The sequence below is a fragment of the Toxorhynchites rutilus genome, chromosome 3 (genome assembly GCF_029784135.1).
Source record: "Toxorhynchites rutilus septentrionalis strain SRP chromosome 3, ASM2978413v1, whole genome shotgun sequence".
In the NCBI taxonomy this organism is placed as follows: Eukaryota; Metazoa; Arthropoda; class Insecta; order Diptera; family Culicidae; genus Toxorhynchites; species Toxorhynchites rutilus.
Window position 1 is genome coordinate 21642086 of NC_073746.1, and position 15918 is coordinate 21658003.

Consider the following 15918-nt stretch of genomic DNA (forward strand, 5'->3'; position numbering starts at 1 on the left):
TCCTATAAGCACTTACGACTCGCATGGCCATGAGTCGGAATGTGCTGTTCAGCTTCCTCCGATTTCGGTGGGTTTCCAGAGCCGCCAACCAGGCAGGGCCACCATACCTCAGTATCGACGAAGATACACTTGCCAAGAGACGCCTCTTGCTGCTGCTTGGGCCAAAGCTATTTGGCATGATCCTCGCCATCACGTTGATGGCCTTTGACGCCTTCCCACATGCATAGTCGACGTGCTGGTTGAAGTTCAGCCGGTCGTCGATCATGACTCCGAGGTACTTCACCGCCCGCTTCGAAACGATGGTATGTCCTCCGACCGATACCTCTGCCCGCAGCACTGCCTGACGATTGCTCACTAACAGCACCTCGGTTTTGTGATGTGCCATCTGGAGCTTTACGCTGTCCATCCAACTACCGATCATGTCTACAGCCTCAGTCGCCAACATTTCCACCTCCTGAAGCGTCTCGCCGATTACCGTTGTTACGATGTCGTCCGCGAAGCCCACGATCTCCACACCTCTGGGTAGCTTCAGCCTTAGAACACCGTCGTACATCGTGTTCCAAAGCGTGGGACCTAGGATGGAACCTTGTGGAACTCCCGCCGAGATATTCTTCACTATCTGTCCCCTGTCTGTGTTGTATACCAGGATCCGATTCTGGAAATAACTCCTCAGTATCCTGTACAGGTAGCCAGGGACCCTCAATCTGTGTAGCGCCTCGGCGATGGCCTCCCAGCTGGCACTATTGAAGGCGTTCTTCACGTCAATCAAAATCACCGCGCAGTAACGGTCGCCTCTTCGTTTTTGTTTAAGCGAGACCTGAGCTTTCTCAATAACTGTCCGAATAGCGTCCACTGTCGACTTTCCTTTCCGGAACCCGAACTGCATTTTCGACAATCCGTGGTCATCCTCCGTGCATTTCACCAGTCTGTTGAAAATAACCCTTTCCAAGAGCTTTCCCAAAGTATCCAACAAACAAATAGGCCTATACGACGCTGGATCTCCAGGTGGCTTTCCTGGTTTCGGGAGCAGCACCAACTTTTGTATCTTCCATTCCGCAGGGAAGAGACCGTCATCCAGGCATTTCTGCAGCACCACCCTGAACATGTCGGGGAAAGCAAGGATGGCCGATTTCAGGGCCACATTGGGGATTCCGTCGGGGCCGGGTGCTTTTTTCAACTTTAGACCTTTTGCCACCGCGATGAGTTCTTCGTTGGTGACTTGTGCGTTCTCTGCTTCGTCCTCACCGTACAGTGTGGGTGGCCACGTCGGTGGGTCGTGCTGAGGAAAGAGTCCATTCACAATGACCTCGAGTTTTTCCGGACATAATTCCATGGGAGTCGTTGAACTACGGAATTTCGCCATCACGATTCGATAAGCTTCACCCCAAGGATTTGCGTCGACGTCTCGACACAGCTCCCTATAGCAGTTCGATTTGCTCCTACGTATCTCTCGTTTCTAGGCGGCTCTGGTCGCTCGGAAAGACGCGCGGTGCTCCTCTCTCTCTACATCGGTTCGTGCCCTCTGGACTCTTCTTCTGGCTCGTAGACAGTTAGCGCGGAGGATGCTGAGTGTCTCGTTCCACCAGTAGGCTGGACGTCGTTCATTCGTCGGGTTCAGTCTTCTCGGCATCGCTGTATCGCATGCCCTCACCAATGTTCCTGTCAGCCCGTCGGCGCTCAGATTAAGAGTTCTGCTGTCTATGCGTAGTGCTTCGACGAAAAGCTCCTTGTCAAAAACCTTTGTCCTCCACTTCCGCTCAAAGGTTCTTGTATTCCGTACCGCTGCGGGATTCCGTTGGCCGACACTATATAGGATTGCCTGGTAGTCGCTGTGTGTGTATCCCTCCGACACTCTCCACTTCGTGTTAGCCGCCAGTGATGGACTGCAGAAAGTTACATCGATGATGGATTCGCAACCGTCCCTTCGAAAGGTGCTGCTAGTGCCTTCGTTCAGAAGTGTGACGTCTAGTTTTGCGAAGGCTTCTAGTAGGATGTACCCCCTGGCGTTGGTGCATCTGCTTCCCCACTCCTCAGCCCAGGCGTTGAAGTCTCCTCCGATGATGACTGGTTTGCGGCCGCTGACCTTATCCGTGAGTACGTCCAACATCTCGTGAAACTGCTCCGCTGACCATCTTGGGGGTGCATAGCAACTACACATGAAGATTCCGTTGATTTTGACGATCACGAAACCTTCCTGTGAGCTTTCCACCACTTCTTGGATGGGGTACCTTCCCATCACTAGTATTGCAGCCATCCCTGCTTTATCCACCACCCATTTTCCGTTATCGCGAGGAACTCGGTACGGTTCTGCGATCATTGCAACGTCGCATTTAGTTTCAGTTGTTGACTGCCACAACAATTGCTGTGCTATGTCGCAATGATTCAGGTTGAGCTGGGTAACCTCCATTACTGCGAACCCGCAATCGCCTTTTTGTACGCCGGACATTTGAAGCTACCTGTGACATGGTCGTTTCCGTCCTCCTCCTTGCACAACATGCACCTCGGTTGCTTTGTGCAGTCTCTAGCAACGTGACCTTCCGTCCCGCACTTCCTGCACAATTTCGATCTGTCAGGACCACCGCAGTTTTTCGCCTGGTGACCGAAGCCCATGCATTGAAAGCATCTCTCCATTTGCTTGGCCATACGAGGGGTAGCTTTCATTGGGCACACGGACCACCCCACTTTTATTTTACCCTTCTCCACCAGTTTATTCGCAGCTTGTTTCGAGAGCCGTATCGAGGCCGTTTGTGTCCCACTGTATGCCTTTCTCAGCCGGATTGTCATTGGCACATCGCCAAGGTCACATTGTGACTGTAACGCAGTTCTCAATTCCTCAACAGTCGTGATCTCGTCCAGATACCGGCACTCGATGGTTGATTCCTGAGAGAGAGCTCTCACCTTCGCCTCCTCCCCTAGTGACTTCTCAATGAGTTGTTTGAAAGCAGAGCTCTTAACCGCTGGATCTTTTTTAAGCTCGAAGAGCATCTCGCCTTTCTGCGTGCGCCTAGTTTTCACGACGTTCTCGCCCAGTGTCTGCAACTCCGGATCGTCTCTCACTTTCCGAAGGATAGCTGCATACGATACTCCTGCTGACACTTCAACGATCAAAGCATCGCCCTTGATTCGCTCCACTCGAGGTCCGAGTTTCTTCTTTTCCTGCTCAACTTTTTTCTTCTTCTCCTTCTGTTTTTTGCGTTTTTCTGTCTGGTTATCGACAGTATGCCATTCACTGCTTTCACCTCCTTTCGCGTTACTCAGATCGTTCTTGGCCTTTTTCAGCTCTTCTTCTTCTCCTGGGGTGTCCCTCCTTCTCTTGTCCGATCGTGTGTTCAGAGGACCCTTCGGCGTCTCAAGTATCTCGACGGGTTTCTCATTCGCCTCGAGCAGAGCCTTTTCAGCACCCTCTGCTCTCATCTGCAGCTCCTTATGCTCGCGTTCAGCAACCATGACGACTGATCTGATGCTCGTCACCAGATGTTTTATTTTTAAGTGGACATTGTTTTTGTTCTTCACGAACTCGTAAAGTTCGTTGACCTTTTTCCTAACGTCCGTGATGCTGAGCCTCCCAAGTTGCCCTTCTTGGGATGCGCTTGAGGTCAGCGTAAACAACTGGCTCTGTACGGAGCCAAGATCTCCTTGGAATGCTTGGGCAGCAAACACTTCTTGTGGTTTTGTGTTGCTTGTACTCATTGTGGCTACTCGAGTGACAGGTGACCTCAGCATTTGTCCGCTTCTCGCGAACACATTCTCCTCTCCATCGTTTGTTGGTGTGTTATTGCAACTATTCATATTTTTCTGGGTCCCAACTTCGGGCCGCTATCTCCGCTCGTTGTACATAGTCACTACCAGTGATCCCATGGTTATCTATGCAAGCAGTGAGGCCATGCAGGGGTTGACACGGTCCTTCATGGGGACCGTGTTCAGAGCCAGATCAGCGCAAGTCAGGAATGTGACATCCGACGCCTAGTACCTAGTGCCTGGGCCTAGACGAGCATCGAACGTACCCGAAGACTTGTCAAGTTATTACCGGGACGGGGGCAACCGCACTATTAGCCCAAACGCCATTTCAGGACGGTGTCACCCTTCCTTACTCAGGGAACAGGATAGTACGACTGTCAGCCTTTAGCGTCGTGTTGCAATCGTTTCCGTATCGTGTCCGTTTTCTATGCGTAACCAGTATGTCGTAATCAGGATCTTACTGGTGTCAATCCTGATGTGCTTGGCACTACTTTCGTGGCTCCTGTACACGGTATTTCCCCCGTGCAATCTCCAATAGGCTTTACCGCGCCCTTACTCGCGTTGTCACCCGATTAGTCGCCTCATACGACAGGGACAGGGACCAAGACCCGAAGTGCTATTCTAGGCCGGCAACTCCACGGCGGTATGTGTGTGTATGTGTTTGTGTGTGTATGTGTGTGTGTGTGTAGAATGAAACGTGCATCACACAAGTGAGAATAAATGTGTAGTATCTGAGTTCTGCGCCGGGTACATTTTGCGCTGTCGTGCTTATGAATTTTGTGCTCTTCGCACCAAGATAGAATACGAGTTTCCTTTATGCGTGCGCTGATGAAAATTAAACTCAAGCGCAGCGCTGTATTTGTTTTCTGAAGACTGATTCCAACTCCAATCTCCAACAATTGGGAGAAATTTGATCCTGTGCAAATGAAAAAAAAAATTATGACAAAAAATTTGCATTTTTTTTACGTAGGACTATGCCTTTCATTTCTATACTGTGGTGTAAGTTCAAAGTTTCAAAAACGAAAGCGTTACGCCCGAGAACGAGATTTTGAGCGTTAGTAGCTCCTAAACAATTGAACGAAATGGTATGATAAACACTTTATTCCAAAGATAAAATGTCTACGCGTTATATGCTTGTTACTTTTTGATCCAAAAATTTGTTTCAATAGCTTAAAATTGCTTTCAAAACAAGCTATTGAAATCACACCAATCGGTATATAAGCGAGTGCCGCTCGGAAATCCACTAAGTTATAATTGTGCAACGATTGAGGTACGATCGCTGGAATGGATGGATGTTTTCCTAACACAGACTTCAAAACTATGGGGCCTGTGGAAATCGGCATAGCAAATTAGATGCAAGCAGCGGGAACTTTTGTACTAATTTGCGTTTTGGCAAATTGGAATGTTTCCCTAACAAAGATTTCAAATACATGGAGCCTGGGAGCCATTGGCGTTTCAAAATAGATGCAAACTACGGGTAATTTTGTACAAGCTTGCATTTTTGCAAACCGGAATGTGTTTTCCCAATACAGATTTCGAAACCAAAAAGTTGGGAAAAGCGGCATTGCAGATACATTCAAGTCGGCAATATTTTTATACCCCCAAGCATTTTTACACTCCAGAATTCGTTTTGCTATTACGGTCTACAAAAGCGGATACAAATGCAACGCTTTGGCTCGATTATTCAAGACTGCATTGGAAGATATCTCTTCATGTCGCCAGCTCACTGAACTTCTACGCATACCCTTTGATGATTATGCAAAATGTTGATAACCATTTGCTGCGATAACTACTACCATAATGCATGAATTAACTTAAATTTGGATTTGTTTACAATTAAATTCGTAAATAGTTTCGTTCCTTCACTCGTTTAATCAATAAATTAATCAATACACACAAAAGATAGCTCTGCGCAACGACTATATTGTACCCAATGAGGAACATCGGAGGTGGGATTATTGCTAATTGAAGAAATACAATTGATTACTAAGCCAACGGCAGTCCTACGTCAACCTTGCGGTTATATCATAGGTATAACCCATCCATAGTTCTTAAGTCCCCGCTGGCACGAGGACAGTGATCAATCGTGAGCTTCGCGTATCAGGTTTAAAATGATTTCAATATATCCATGAAAGTTTCATCATAGAAAACCTTGATAGAAAAAGTGTTCCTTGCAGAAAACTTTTTTTTTCAGAAATTTTATAACAACATACCCAACCATAACAACAACACATTCCGCAACAACGCTTTCGCCAACCGAGGCAGAAATAACAACAATCAAAATCAAATAAGGAACAACCACCAAGGCCGACAACAATTTCGAGGCCAGTTCTCGAACAACAACGTGCAACGTTTTAATAACAACCCGCAGCCAAATTACTCTAGGTCAAATTTCAGGGGCAACCAAACTAGAGGCAATGGCCGGAATTTTTATAACCAGCCACAAATCCATCGACGAACCTCCACGCCGAATCGGATTTGAACACGGAGGAAAACCAAAACTAAATATTTTTCATTACAATATAACTTGTTCAATGTTTGTGACGGTTAAGCTACACATGTGCACAAAACCATGCACACTAATCCTAGATACGGGAGCCGATATCTCAATCATCAAAGAAAACTCAATATATCGCACTTTAGTAAACACGGATAAAAACTGCACCATTAGCGGGGTAACAGAAGGAAGAATAAATACAATTGGACAAACAGAAACCACTATATCAATAGACGACATTCAAGTACCCATAGAATTTCAAGTAGTAGCTCGCGAATTCCCCATCAAAGCTGATGGCATTTTGGGTCGAGACTTTCTAACCAAATTTAAGTGCAATATTTGTCTAAACTCATGGTTGTTATCTTTCACATACAAAAATCATACTCTAGAAATACCAGTTCAAGACACTTGGGATGCTCATTTCATCATTCCACCTAGATGTAAAATCGTTAAGGAAATCAAAATACCGAACCTTGAAAAGGACGCAGTTATAATTTCTCAAGAAATTAAACCTGGTATTTTGTGCCAATACCATTGTTAACCCTAACAAACAATTCATCAAAATTATCAATACTAATACAAACGAATCAACAATTCCTAAAAACTTTCTACCTTCAACCTTACCACTCGAAAACTTCACAATTAAACACACCAGTAATAACACAAACAAAAACCCTGAACGCATAAACAAACTAATCGAAGAATTAAATCTAGAAAACACTCCCCCAGATGTTAAAGCCAAATTATTAAACCTTTGCAAAAGTTATAACGAAATATTCGCTCTTGAAGGAGACTTTCTCAACACCAATAATTTTTACAAACAAAACATTTCACTTAATGATCCAAATCCCGTGTACATAAAAAACTATCGCACACCAGAGGCACAAATTTCTGAAATTAATAACCAAATAACAACCATGCTCGAAAATGAAATTATTCAGCATTCAACTTCCCCGTACAATTCACCCATACTTTTAGTACTAGAAAAATCAAATTCAGAAGACAAAAAGTGGAGACTAGTGATAGACTTCCGACAACTTAATAAAAAAATCACACCAGACAAATTTCCACTACCCAGGATAGACGAAATTCTTGACCAACTGGGAAGAGCAAAATTCTTCACAACCCTAGACCTTATGTCAGGTTTTCACCAAATAGAACTTAACGAAAATTCGAAACAATTCACAGCTTTCTCAACATCCAACGGACATTATGAATTTAACAGACTACCTTTCGGGCTAAACATATCACCAAATAGTTTTCAGAGAATGATGACGATAGCACTCAGCGGTTTACCAGCAGAGTGTGCTTTCCTTTACATCGACGACATTATCGTCGTAGGATGTTCCACTAATCATCACATAAACAATTTAGAAAAAGTTTTTAAACAATTACACAAATTCAATTTAAAATTGAACCCAAAAAAATGTTCATTTTTCAGACCTGACGTTACCTATTTAGGACACAACATTTCTGCATCTGGAATTCAACCAGATAAATCGAAATTTGCAGTAGTTCTCAACTACCCAGTACCCACATCATCAGATGAGGTACCCAGATTTGTTGCCTTTTGTAACTACTACAGGAGGTTCATAAAAAATTTTGCAGAGATCGCTCACCCATTGAACAAGTTACTCAGAAAAAACGTTAATTTTGAATGGAAACCAGAATGTCAAAAGGCATTCGAAACGCTGAAATCAGACCTGTTATCACCGACAATCCTTCAATTCCCTGATTTCACAAAGGAACTCACATTAATAACCGACGCATCAAAGGTAGCGTGCGGAGCAATATTAGCCTAAAATCACGACGGTACGGAATTACCAGTTGCATATGCAAGTAAGGCATTCACCAAAGGTGAAGCAAATAAATCAACTATCGAACAAGAACTAACTGCCATCCATTGGGCAATAACCAATTTCAATTTCAGAAGAATTCAACTTCGACGTACAATATGTCCAAGGAAAATTAAACGTAACCGCGGATGCCCTATCACGAATACAAATCGACTCAGGAACCTTGACAACATTAAACGTATTAGCTGTCCAGACTAGAGCAATGACGAGAAAATCTGGAAATGAAAAAAGAAATGAAAATCAGAACATAAACGATATACTCGGAAACAATGAGCCTGATCAACTCAAAGTGTACGAGACAAGCAATACAACTGAATGGGAACATCTACCTAAACTTCAATGTGGACGCACATTAGAAGATAACGAAATCACTGGTGAGAGTGAGATAAATTGCGCAATCACAAACACAACAGGATTTAAACAAATAATGTCGTAACAATACAATGTAATCTATCAAAGTACATAATCATTAAAGCAATACCCGACAAGCAAGCATCTACAGTAGCAAAAGCATTTATCGAACATTGCATTCTTGTTTTCGGCACACCTTCAATCGTACAGACGGATCAAGGAACCGAATACAAGAACGAATTATTCGAAAACATAACTAAGCTGCTACAGTTCAAGCAAAACTTTTCAACACCATATCACCCCCAATCTATTGGAGGTCTAGAAAGGAATCATCGTTGTCTGAATGAATACGTAAGGCAGTTCGTAAACTCATCACAGAGTGATTGGGACAACTGGCTGCCCTACTATGCATTCTGCTACAACACGACTCCTCATACAGACTTCCACTACACACCTTTCGAATTAATTTTTGGCAAAAATGCAACAATACCCTTCAACATACCAAAAGAACCTCATATAGAACCATTGTATAATCTAGACGACTACCATAAGGAGTTAAAATATAAACTGAAATTAACAGCAAAGATAACCAAGGACATGATAGACAAAATCGAACAAAAACGAGTCGAAGAACAAACTAAAGAAGCAAAACCAATTCCTCTAAAAATCGGAGAATTGGTAATGTTATCCAATGAAAATAGACGAAAACTAGATAAAATTTACCTAGGCCCATACAAAGTTATATCAATTGAAAACCCAAATGTTACAATTATAGACGATAAAACACAATTAAAACAAATTGTACATAAAAACCGTATTATAAAATATAACCCCACTCCCGGTTAGGGGGAAGGGAACAGTAAAGCAACGTGTATATACGCGCACATTCATATTATACATAAAATAACTTATCACTAAGCGAAATAAATAAAACCAAATATTGTAAAAAAAAAAAAAAAAAAAAACAACTGTTCTCCATACATATTATTCTATATTATTATATATATATATATATATATATATATATATATATATATATATATATATATATATATATATATATATATATATATATATATATATATATATATATATACAAATCATTATAAAAAACAGGAGCATCCACAAAAATCCTATCCCAAAATTTTGAGCAAGAATGATTCCATTGTATTACATCATTCTCCCTAAGGGGGATGGTGTGGCACTACGCCTTCCAAAATTGAACTTTCCCACAGATCTCCTCCAACACTTTAATTACGAATGTTTCATCTCATTTCACACTTGGTGAAATTCAATTATCCGAGATCCCAAACCCTCTTTAACCACAGGTCATAAATTGTTTATCACCCACCAAACAATTTATGACCGCAGAAACAACATTCCCACCAAAGAAGTAAACATGATACTTGAACCGTGTGTACAATTCGTCGCACGACGCAAGCGTCAGTGTTTTATTTCAATGACCCACTTGAGACATGCTTGTGCGTGCAAGGCGGAAACCCAATTGCAAGCACAAGAACATTTCTCCGTCCTCGTTCTATCTCTTTCACTTTCTACTTGTACCATTTCCCTGTGCGATACTCCGCCCAGTAAATTATGTTACGTTTTGTGTAGAGTTAAGAAAATAAGTGTAAACTAGTATTTAAGCAGAGACATGGAAATAAACAGAGAAAACAATTAACAGTCAGTCAGACCCAGAGTTTCTTTTAAATGCTACAATACTTTATTAACCCATTACTGCCCAGGTGTAGGTTATGTTTACTTTGCGACTTTTGCGGGAAACTCGAACTTTGCAAGCTGTACAAAAATGACAGATAAAATGACACTGACACAAAAAACACTCTTAAATTGTCATGTGGTATCCTTTAAAATGCGCTTAACACTTTAGTTTTATCAAAAACAGTTTTTCAAAAACAGGCATTTTTGCGTATTAAATTTCATACGCTGAACACTAATGGGTTAATCATAGTTCATTATTTTTATGTAAAGATATGTTATAGCGAATTCGTTTTTGTTCAGTTTCAACCCCAGTGCCGCACTAACTGCTGTCAAAACGTTTTTTTATTCACTCAGTTTCGCACTCAGTGTCGCACTAGTTCGCCCCGAAAACTGAAACTGAAAACTTTCGCACTGAGATGTTTCACGGGTTGGCACTCGGGTTCACCAATACAACTATACTGAACTGTCATGTTCCGAATATTATTTTGGAAAATCTAAAAATAAAGACTATGAAAATGGAAAACCTGCTGCTTTTGCTTTTGTATTATTGGAAGCGTAATCCAATTCGGATTCTGATTTTGAAGAGTATATTCGAGTAGACGGCATTAAGCTACGTGTGCTTTCATTGGGAGGTGTAAATAATGATGGATATTCAGGTGGAATAAATTTCAAAATCTAAATTATGAATGAAAATTTACTTTAACGTATCGAATATTTATTTTATGTGATTAAATAAGAGGATTTTTCCGATATCGCAGAAACATATTGAACGAAAACTGTGTCTAATGATGATTTTATATTATAATAGTAATTATTTGTGGAACAAACAGGAAATGCATCGACAAATGGTTAAGTGAGTGTCAGAACTACATGTGTTAGGTAATCGAACAATATGAAGTACAATTTTGACGTAGGACTACGTCTTTCATTTCTATACCGGGGTGTAAAATCAAAGTTTCGAAAACGAAAGCGTTACGCCGGAGACCGAGATTTTGAGCGTTAATAGCTCCTAAACAACTGAACGAAATGGTATGATAAACACTTCATTCGAAAGATAAAATGTCTACGCGTTATATACTTGTTACTTTTTGATCCAAAAACTTGTTTCAATAGTCTTAAAATTGCTTTCAAAACAGGCTATTGAAATCACCAATCGGTATATAAGCGAGCGGCGCTCGGAAATCCACTCAGTTCTAATTGAACAGCGATTGGAGCATGTTGTCGCTGTTGCGGTGAAGCTCTTTATTTATCATGAAAGCGCGGATGAACGGTGTCACCAAGAGCCTGTTTGTGCACCCTAGGCCAGAAGGGAATCTATCAGGAGGAGAGTGATGCCACAAACGGTTCCCTGGGAAGACATCGCTACACACACATACACGCGCGGCTATTAACAGGTGGTTATCGAGTTGGCATTAACCACTGGTGGGCTTCCAGTATCGAGGAAAATGTGGAAATATCTAATCGTTACTGAAAATAATCTGCCAGTTCCTTTGGGAATTTTCAAAATATATTCATGTGAAAGAGTTTAATTGAATGTTTTCTATCCATGTAACACTGTGACCAAATACATTTGGTTTTGTGGTTTTTCAATCAATCGCAATTAACAGGATAGCTTCAGAAGATTATTCTTCCCCATCAGTAGGATATTTCCGTATCCAATATTGTATGCGCCCGCAATCGATTATTGCTCAGTCGCCGAAAGTTCCGAGCTCAGAGAGTTCATTCCCCTCTAGTTTGCCTTCCAAATTGCCATCGTAAACCACACCTTCTCTCGATTCAATCACACACAAAAAGCATACTTAAGCGATATTCTGGTGGTGAGACACATTCATTTTTCGTGAGGACATCGACAAGACAACATCGTTGCCTAACGTGCTGGAGGAGGTGGACGGCGAAGGATCGACACATACACGCGCAGAACTCTTTCCGTTAGGATGCCATTCAGCATCGAGAAAGTTCCGGAAAGATCTAATCATTGCTGGAAAATAATCTGCCAGTTCCTTTGGGAATTTTCTAAATATATTCACGTGAAAGAGTTTAATTGAATGTTTTCTATCCATGTTACACTGTGACCAAATATGTTTCAATCAAGTGCTATTAACAGGTGGTTATCGAGTTGGCATTAACCACTGGTGGGCTTCCAGTATCGAGGACAATGTGGAAATAACTAATCGTTACTGAAAATAATCTGCCAGTTCCTCTGGGAATTTTCAAAATATATTCATGTGAAAGAGTTTAATTGAATGTTTTCTATCCATGTTACACTGTGACCAAATATGTTTCAATCAAGTGCTATGAACAGGTGGTTATCGAGTTGGCATTAACCACTGGTGGGCTTCCAGTATCGAGGAAAATGTGGAAATATCTAATCGTTACTGAAAATAATCTGCCAGTTCCTTTGGGAATTTTCAAAATATATTCATGTGAAAGAGTTTAATTGAATGTTTTCTATCCATGTAACACTGTGACCAAATACATTTGGTTTTGTGGTTTTTCAATCAATCGCAATCAACAGGATAGCTTCTGAAGATTATTCTTCCCCATCAGTAGGATATTTCCGTATCCAATATTGGATGCATAGAACCTTGTGCCTCCAACGTAACGCTCTCGTTCTCCAAATATTCATTCATTCAGAATGAATTCAGATTCAACTTCATACAAATGATCTCTAAATCAACGATAGTCCTACGTCACCCTTGCGGTTATACCATAGATATAACCTACTTCCTGTTTTTCATTCAAACTTTTATATGTTTACACTGCACTTGGCCCTTCTGATCTGATGGAGAACAATTTACCTCCCAAGCACTAATATCACCACCAGACGTCGACACTGTACATTTGCCGTCGTAAATATAAACAAATCAGACTATATAACGCACACCAACAATCCACCGCATTCGTGAAACTGAAAATGTTTTTTTATTACAGAGTCAGTTTGGCACTGACTCAGTTTTAAAAACGAATTCGCTATTAGTTACTGCCTAAAATGTAATCTTTTATTAGCTTCATGCACGCATGCAGTTTCTCTCAGTTTCGTATTCGCAAATAAAGAGCCGAATATTCGGCCTTGAAGCTTGTCGGATATCTTGTATCCGGTATCCGGCCAAACTACTATCCGTTTCATCCTTAAATTATTTGCTGAAATGACACTTTTTTTGCATAACCCCTTTTTTAAGAATTAGTCGTGGTCGTATTTAAAAAAACTAATACCGTAAAATGGCATCGTACCTGGTGCTGAACAAGTTGGCAAAGTTTCAGCTAAATCAAAAATATGAAATTAAAATGATTTCGTGTTGATTGGTAGAATACCTGTCGGCTTTCCACCAAACTCTACTCACATCGATCAGCTGCTGGACTCGTTTGAGTGAAACACACGCCTCGACCAGTCCATTCAGCACCCACGGGAAGGCATTCAGAGGTCCAATCAGCATATTGAGCAATGCCACACTGGTGTAAGTCGTAGCGGCCGTCAGTGTATTCCCCAACAACACAGAGGTGCCAAAAGTTAACACGCACATCAGTACCGGTGTCGTGGCCCAAAAGTATACACACAACGCGTCCAAATACTTCCGTTTGGACAAAAAGCTAACCTCTTCACGGCGAACCTTCTCTATCTTGTCGACGAAAACGTCCTCCCAGGCGTTTAGTTTGATATGTTTCGCTCCCGCTATGGTTTCGGTAGTTACCGATACGCGGCCATCCTTCGCCGTCATCAAACCCTGGGAAAGCTGACCAATTTTCATGGCAATTTGGCGGTTAATCGGTATCAAGATAACGGCAAAAACTACCCCTGCCAGGAATGCCAATCCAAGTTGAGTGTACAGGAAATAAAGTGTAGTAAACAGTTGAAACGGTATACTCCAAAACGAATGGAAGCTCATGCAGGAATTCACTATCCGATCCGTATCCGTTGACATAAGGTTAAGAATATCGGGACGCGAATTTTGAAGCCCCCTGGCCTCCAGCGATTTGCGATAGATTGCCGTTACGATAGACATTCGCATTTTGGTGCTAACCATGGTCATCTGCCAGTTGAAGTGTACCCCGGCAAAGCAACTAATCAGCGTGGACAAAAGCAATCCCAGAGCATAATAGTAGGGCCGATAATATTCGTTCTCACTCGGTTGGCTCGTATCATTGGCAGCATTTTCGCTTCGTAACAATCCTCCGAGTAGCAAAGGCCCGGCGAAACCCGCAAGATCCGCGATCAATCTTAGCACACCAATCAAATAGAACTCCCAGCCAAAGCTTCTGTGTAGTGCTTTGTACAGAGACCGGGTTGCATTCAGTTGCTTCTGGAGCTTATCAATAATACGTCTCATATTAAGGCATTCTGGTAAATCAAAGAGATCATCGTTTTTCCGCAGCTTTCCTGCAACTCCTTTAGCGATCATTGGTCTCACCCAGTAGAAAATTAGTTTCGACAGGAAATTCGCCTCATCTTGAATCGGTCCCAGCACAGGTTCGTCAATATCTTCCAGGAACCGTGTGTAAGTATGCGATAAAAGTGCTTGCCTCTCCTGATCGGCCGTTCTCTGTACTCTAATGTAATGAGCCTCGCCGGGGGCGATCAACGTGAATCCATAACAGAGAAAAACCAGCAAATCGCCCAAATACCACAATCCATACTGCGAATGAATGGTGGTGTGTACCCATATGCTCGTTAGCGCGAGCAGTGCGGTCCACACGACGATAATCGCTAGCGGCCCTCGATGGCTCAACGAACCTCGTTTTATCGAGCTTACCAGCAGGCCAATGTGAACCGACCAGGCCACACATTGAACGGAAGAGAGCAACACATCGATCGGATAAATCTTTCCATGAATACGTATTGTGTAGAACAGCTTCACCACCGGTATCAATCCCAGTCCGATCGAGGCAACGATTCGTGCCCTCAGAGCTCTCAACTGTGTTCCGTTACGAAGCACCGATCGAAAGTGGGTTCCATGGTAGTAAGATGAGAACACTGCAAACAGCACCAGCATCGGAAGCTGCAGGCATATCTGTTGGAAACAAGGCGCTAAATCGTTGTAATCACTTTCCCACGGGCGCAATCCCGAAGGGCACACATCGGTCCACGAAAACTTCCAGGAAGACATTCTGAAAGCAACCGCATAATCAATCTCCAATGGAATTATTTTCGTTCGCTTTACACACTTTGCAAAAAATCCGACACCATACACCTTTCAAATCAGTCGATTCATGTTTTCGTCTTGTGATTTTTCTGTCTTTTTTCGCTGAACTTCTCTTATCAGCTTCTTGTTATCACGGGAGCGCGTTATGGGATTATTTCGCAACAGTGCAAAAAGAGTAGTTTGTTAGCATATATCCAAATTATGTTAGCCGTGTTGGAGTTTCCAAAACAAAAAAGCATACTAAAAAAAGGCTGACTGTAGCAATTGTCAAACAGAGTGATGCACAATAAATACGAATTACAAGCTTTTGGGGAAAATATGTTTCGAACACTATTGACGAATTTACGTAGGATTTACAACCAGATGGCGCAGCGAGTAAAATGAGGATGTTTTGCTTTGTTTGGTATGAAATTCGTTCAAATTTTCTAGAAAAATCAGAATTTATCTTCAAATTTCCCGGTTTCATGTATTCTTTCCACGATGAAAAGGTTAGAAAATCATCATTTTACAATATGCTATGTACATTACGAGGAATGGCTTGTTATAAGTATTGTAACTTTAATGTAACTAACGATTAAGTAAACGATGAATAGGGTGTTTTGCGCTAGAAATACTGCAA

At 42.0% G+C, this 15918-nt stretch overlaps 1 protein-coding gene across 1 annotated transcript in view; it reads right to left on the reverse strand.

Annotated features, from left to right (window-relative positions):
* LOC129776251 (ATP-binding cassette sub-family C member 10) overlaps positions 1-15542 on the reverse strand; it is a 31647-nt gene extending 16105 nt beyond the window's left edge. The window contains exons 1-2 of the mRNA XM_055781792.1: positions 15322-15542; positions 13503-15264 (exon numbers count right to left, since the gene is read on the reverse strand). Of these exons, the coding sequence (XP_055637767.1) occupies positions 13503-15263 (1761 nt within the window). The 5' untranslated portion in view covers position 15264; positions 15322-15542. The remainder of the gene's footprint in view (positions 1-13502; positions 15265-15321) is intronic.
* Positions 15543-15918: the final 376 nt, after the last annotated feature.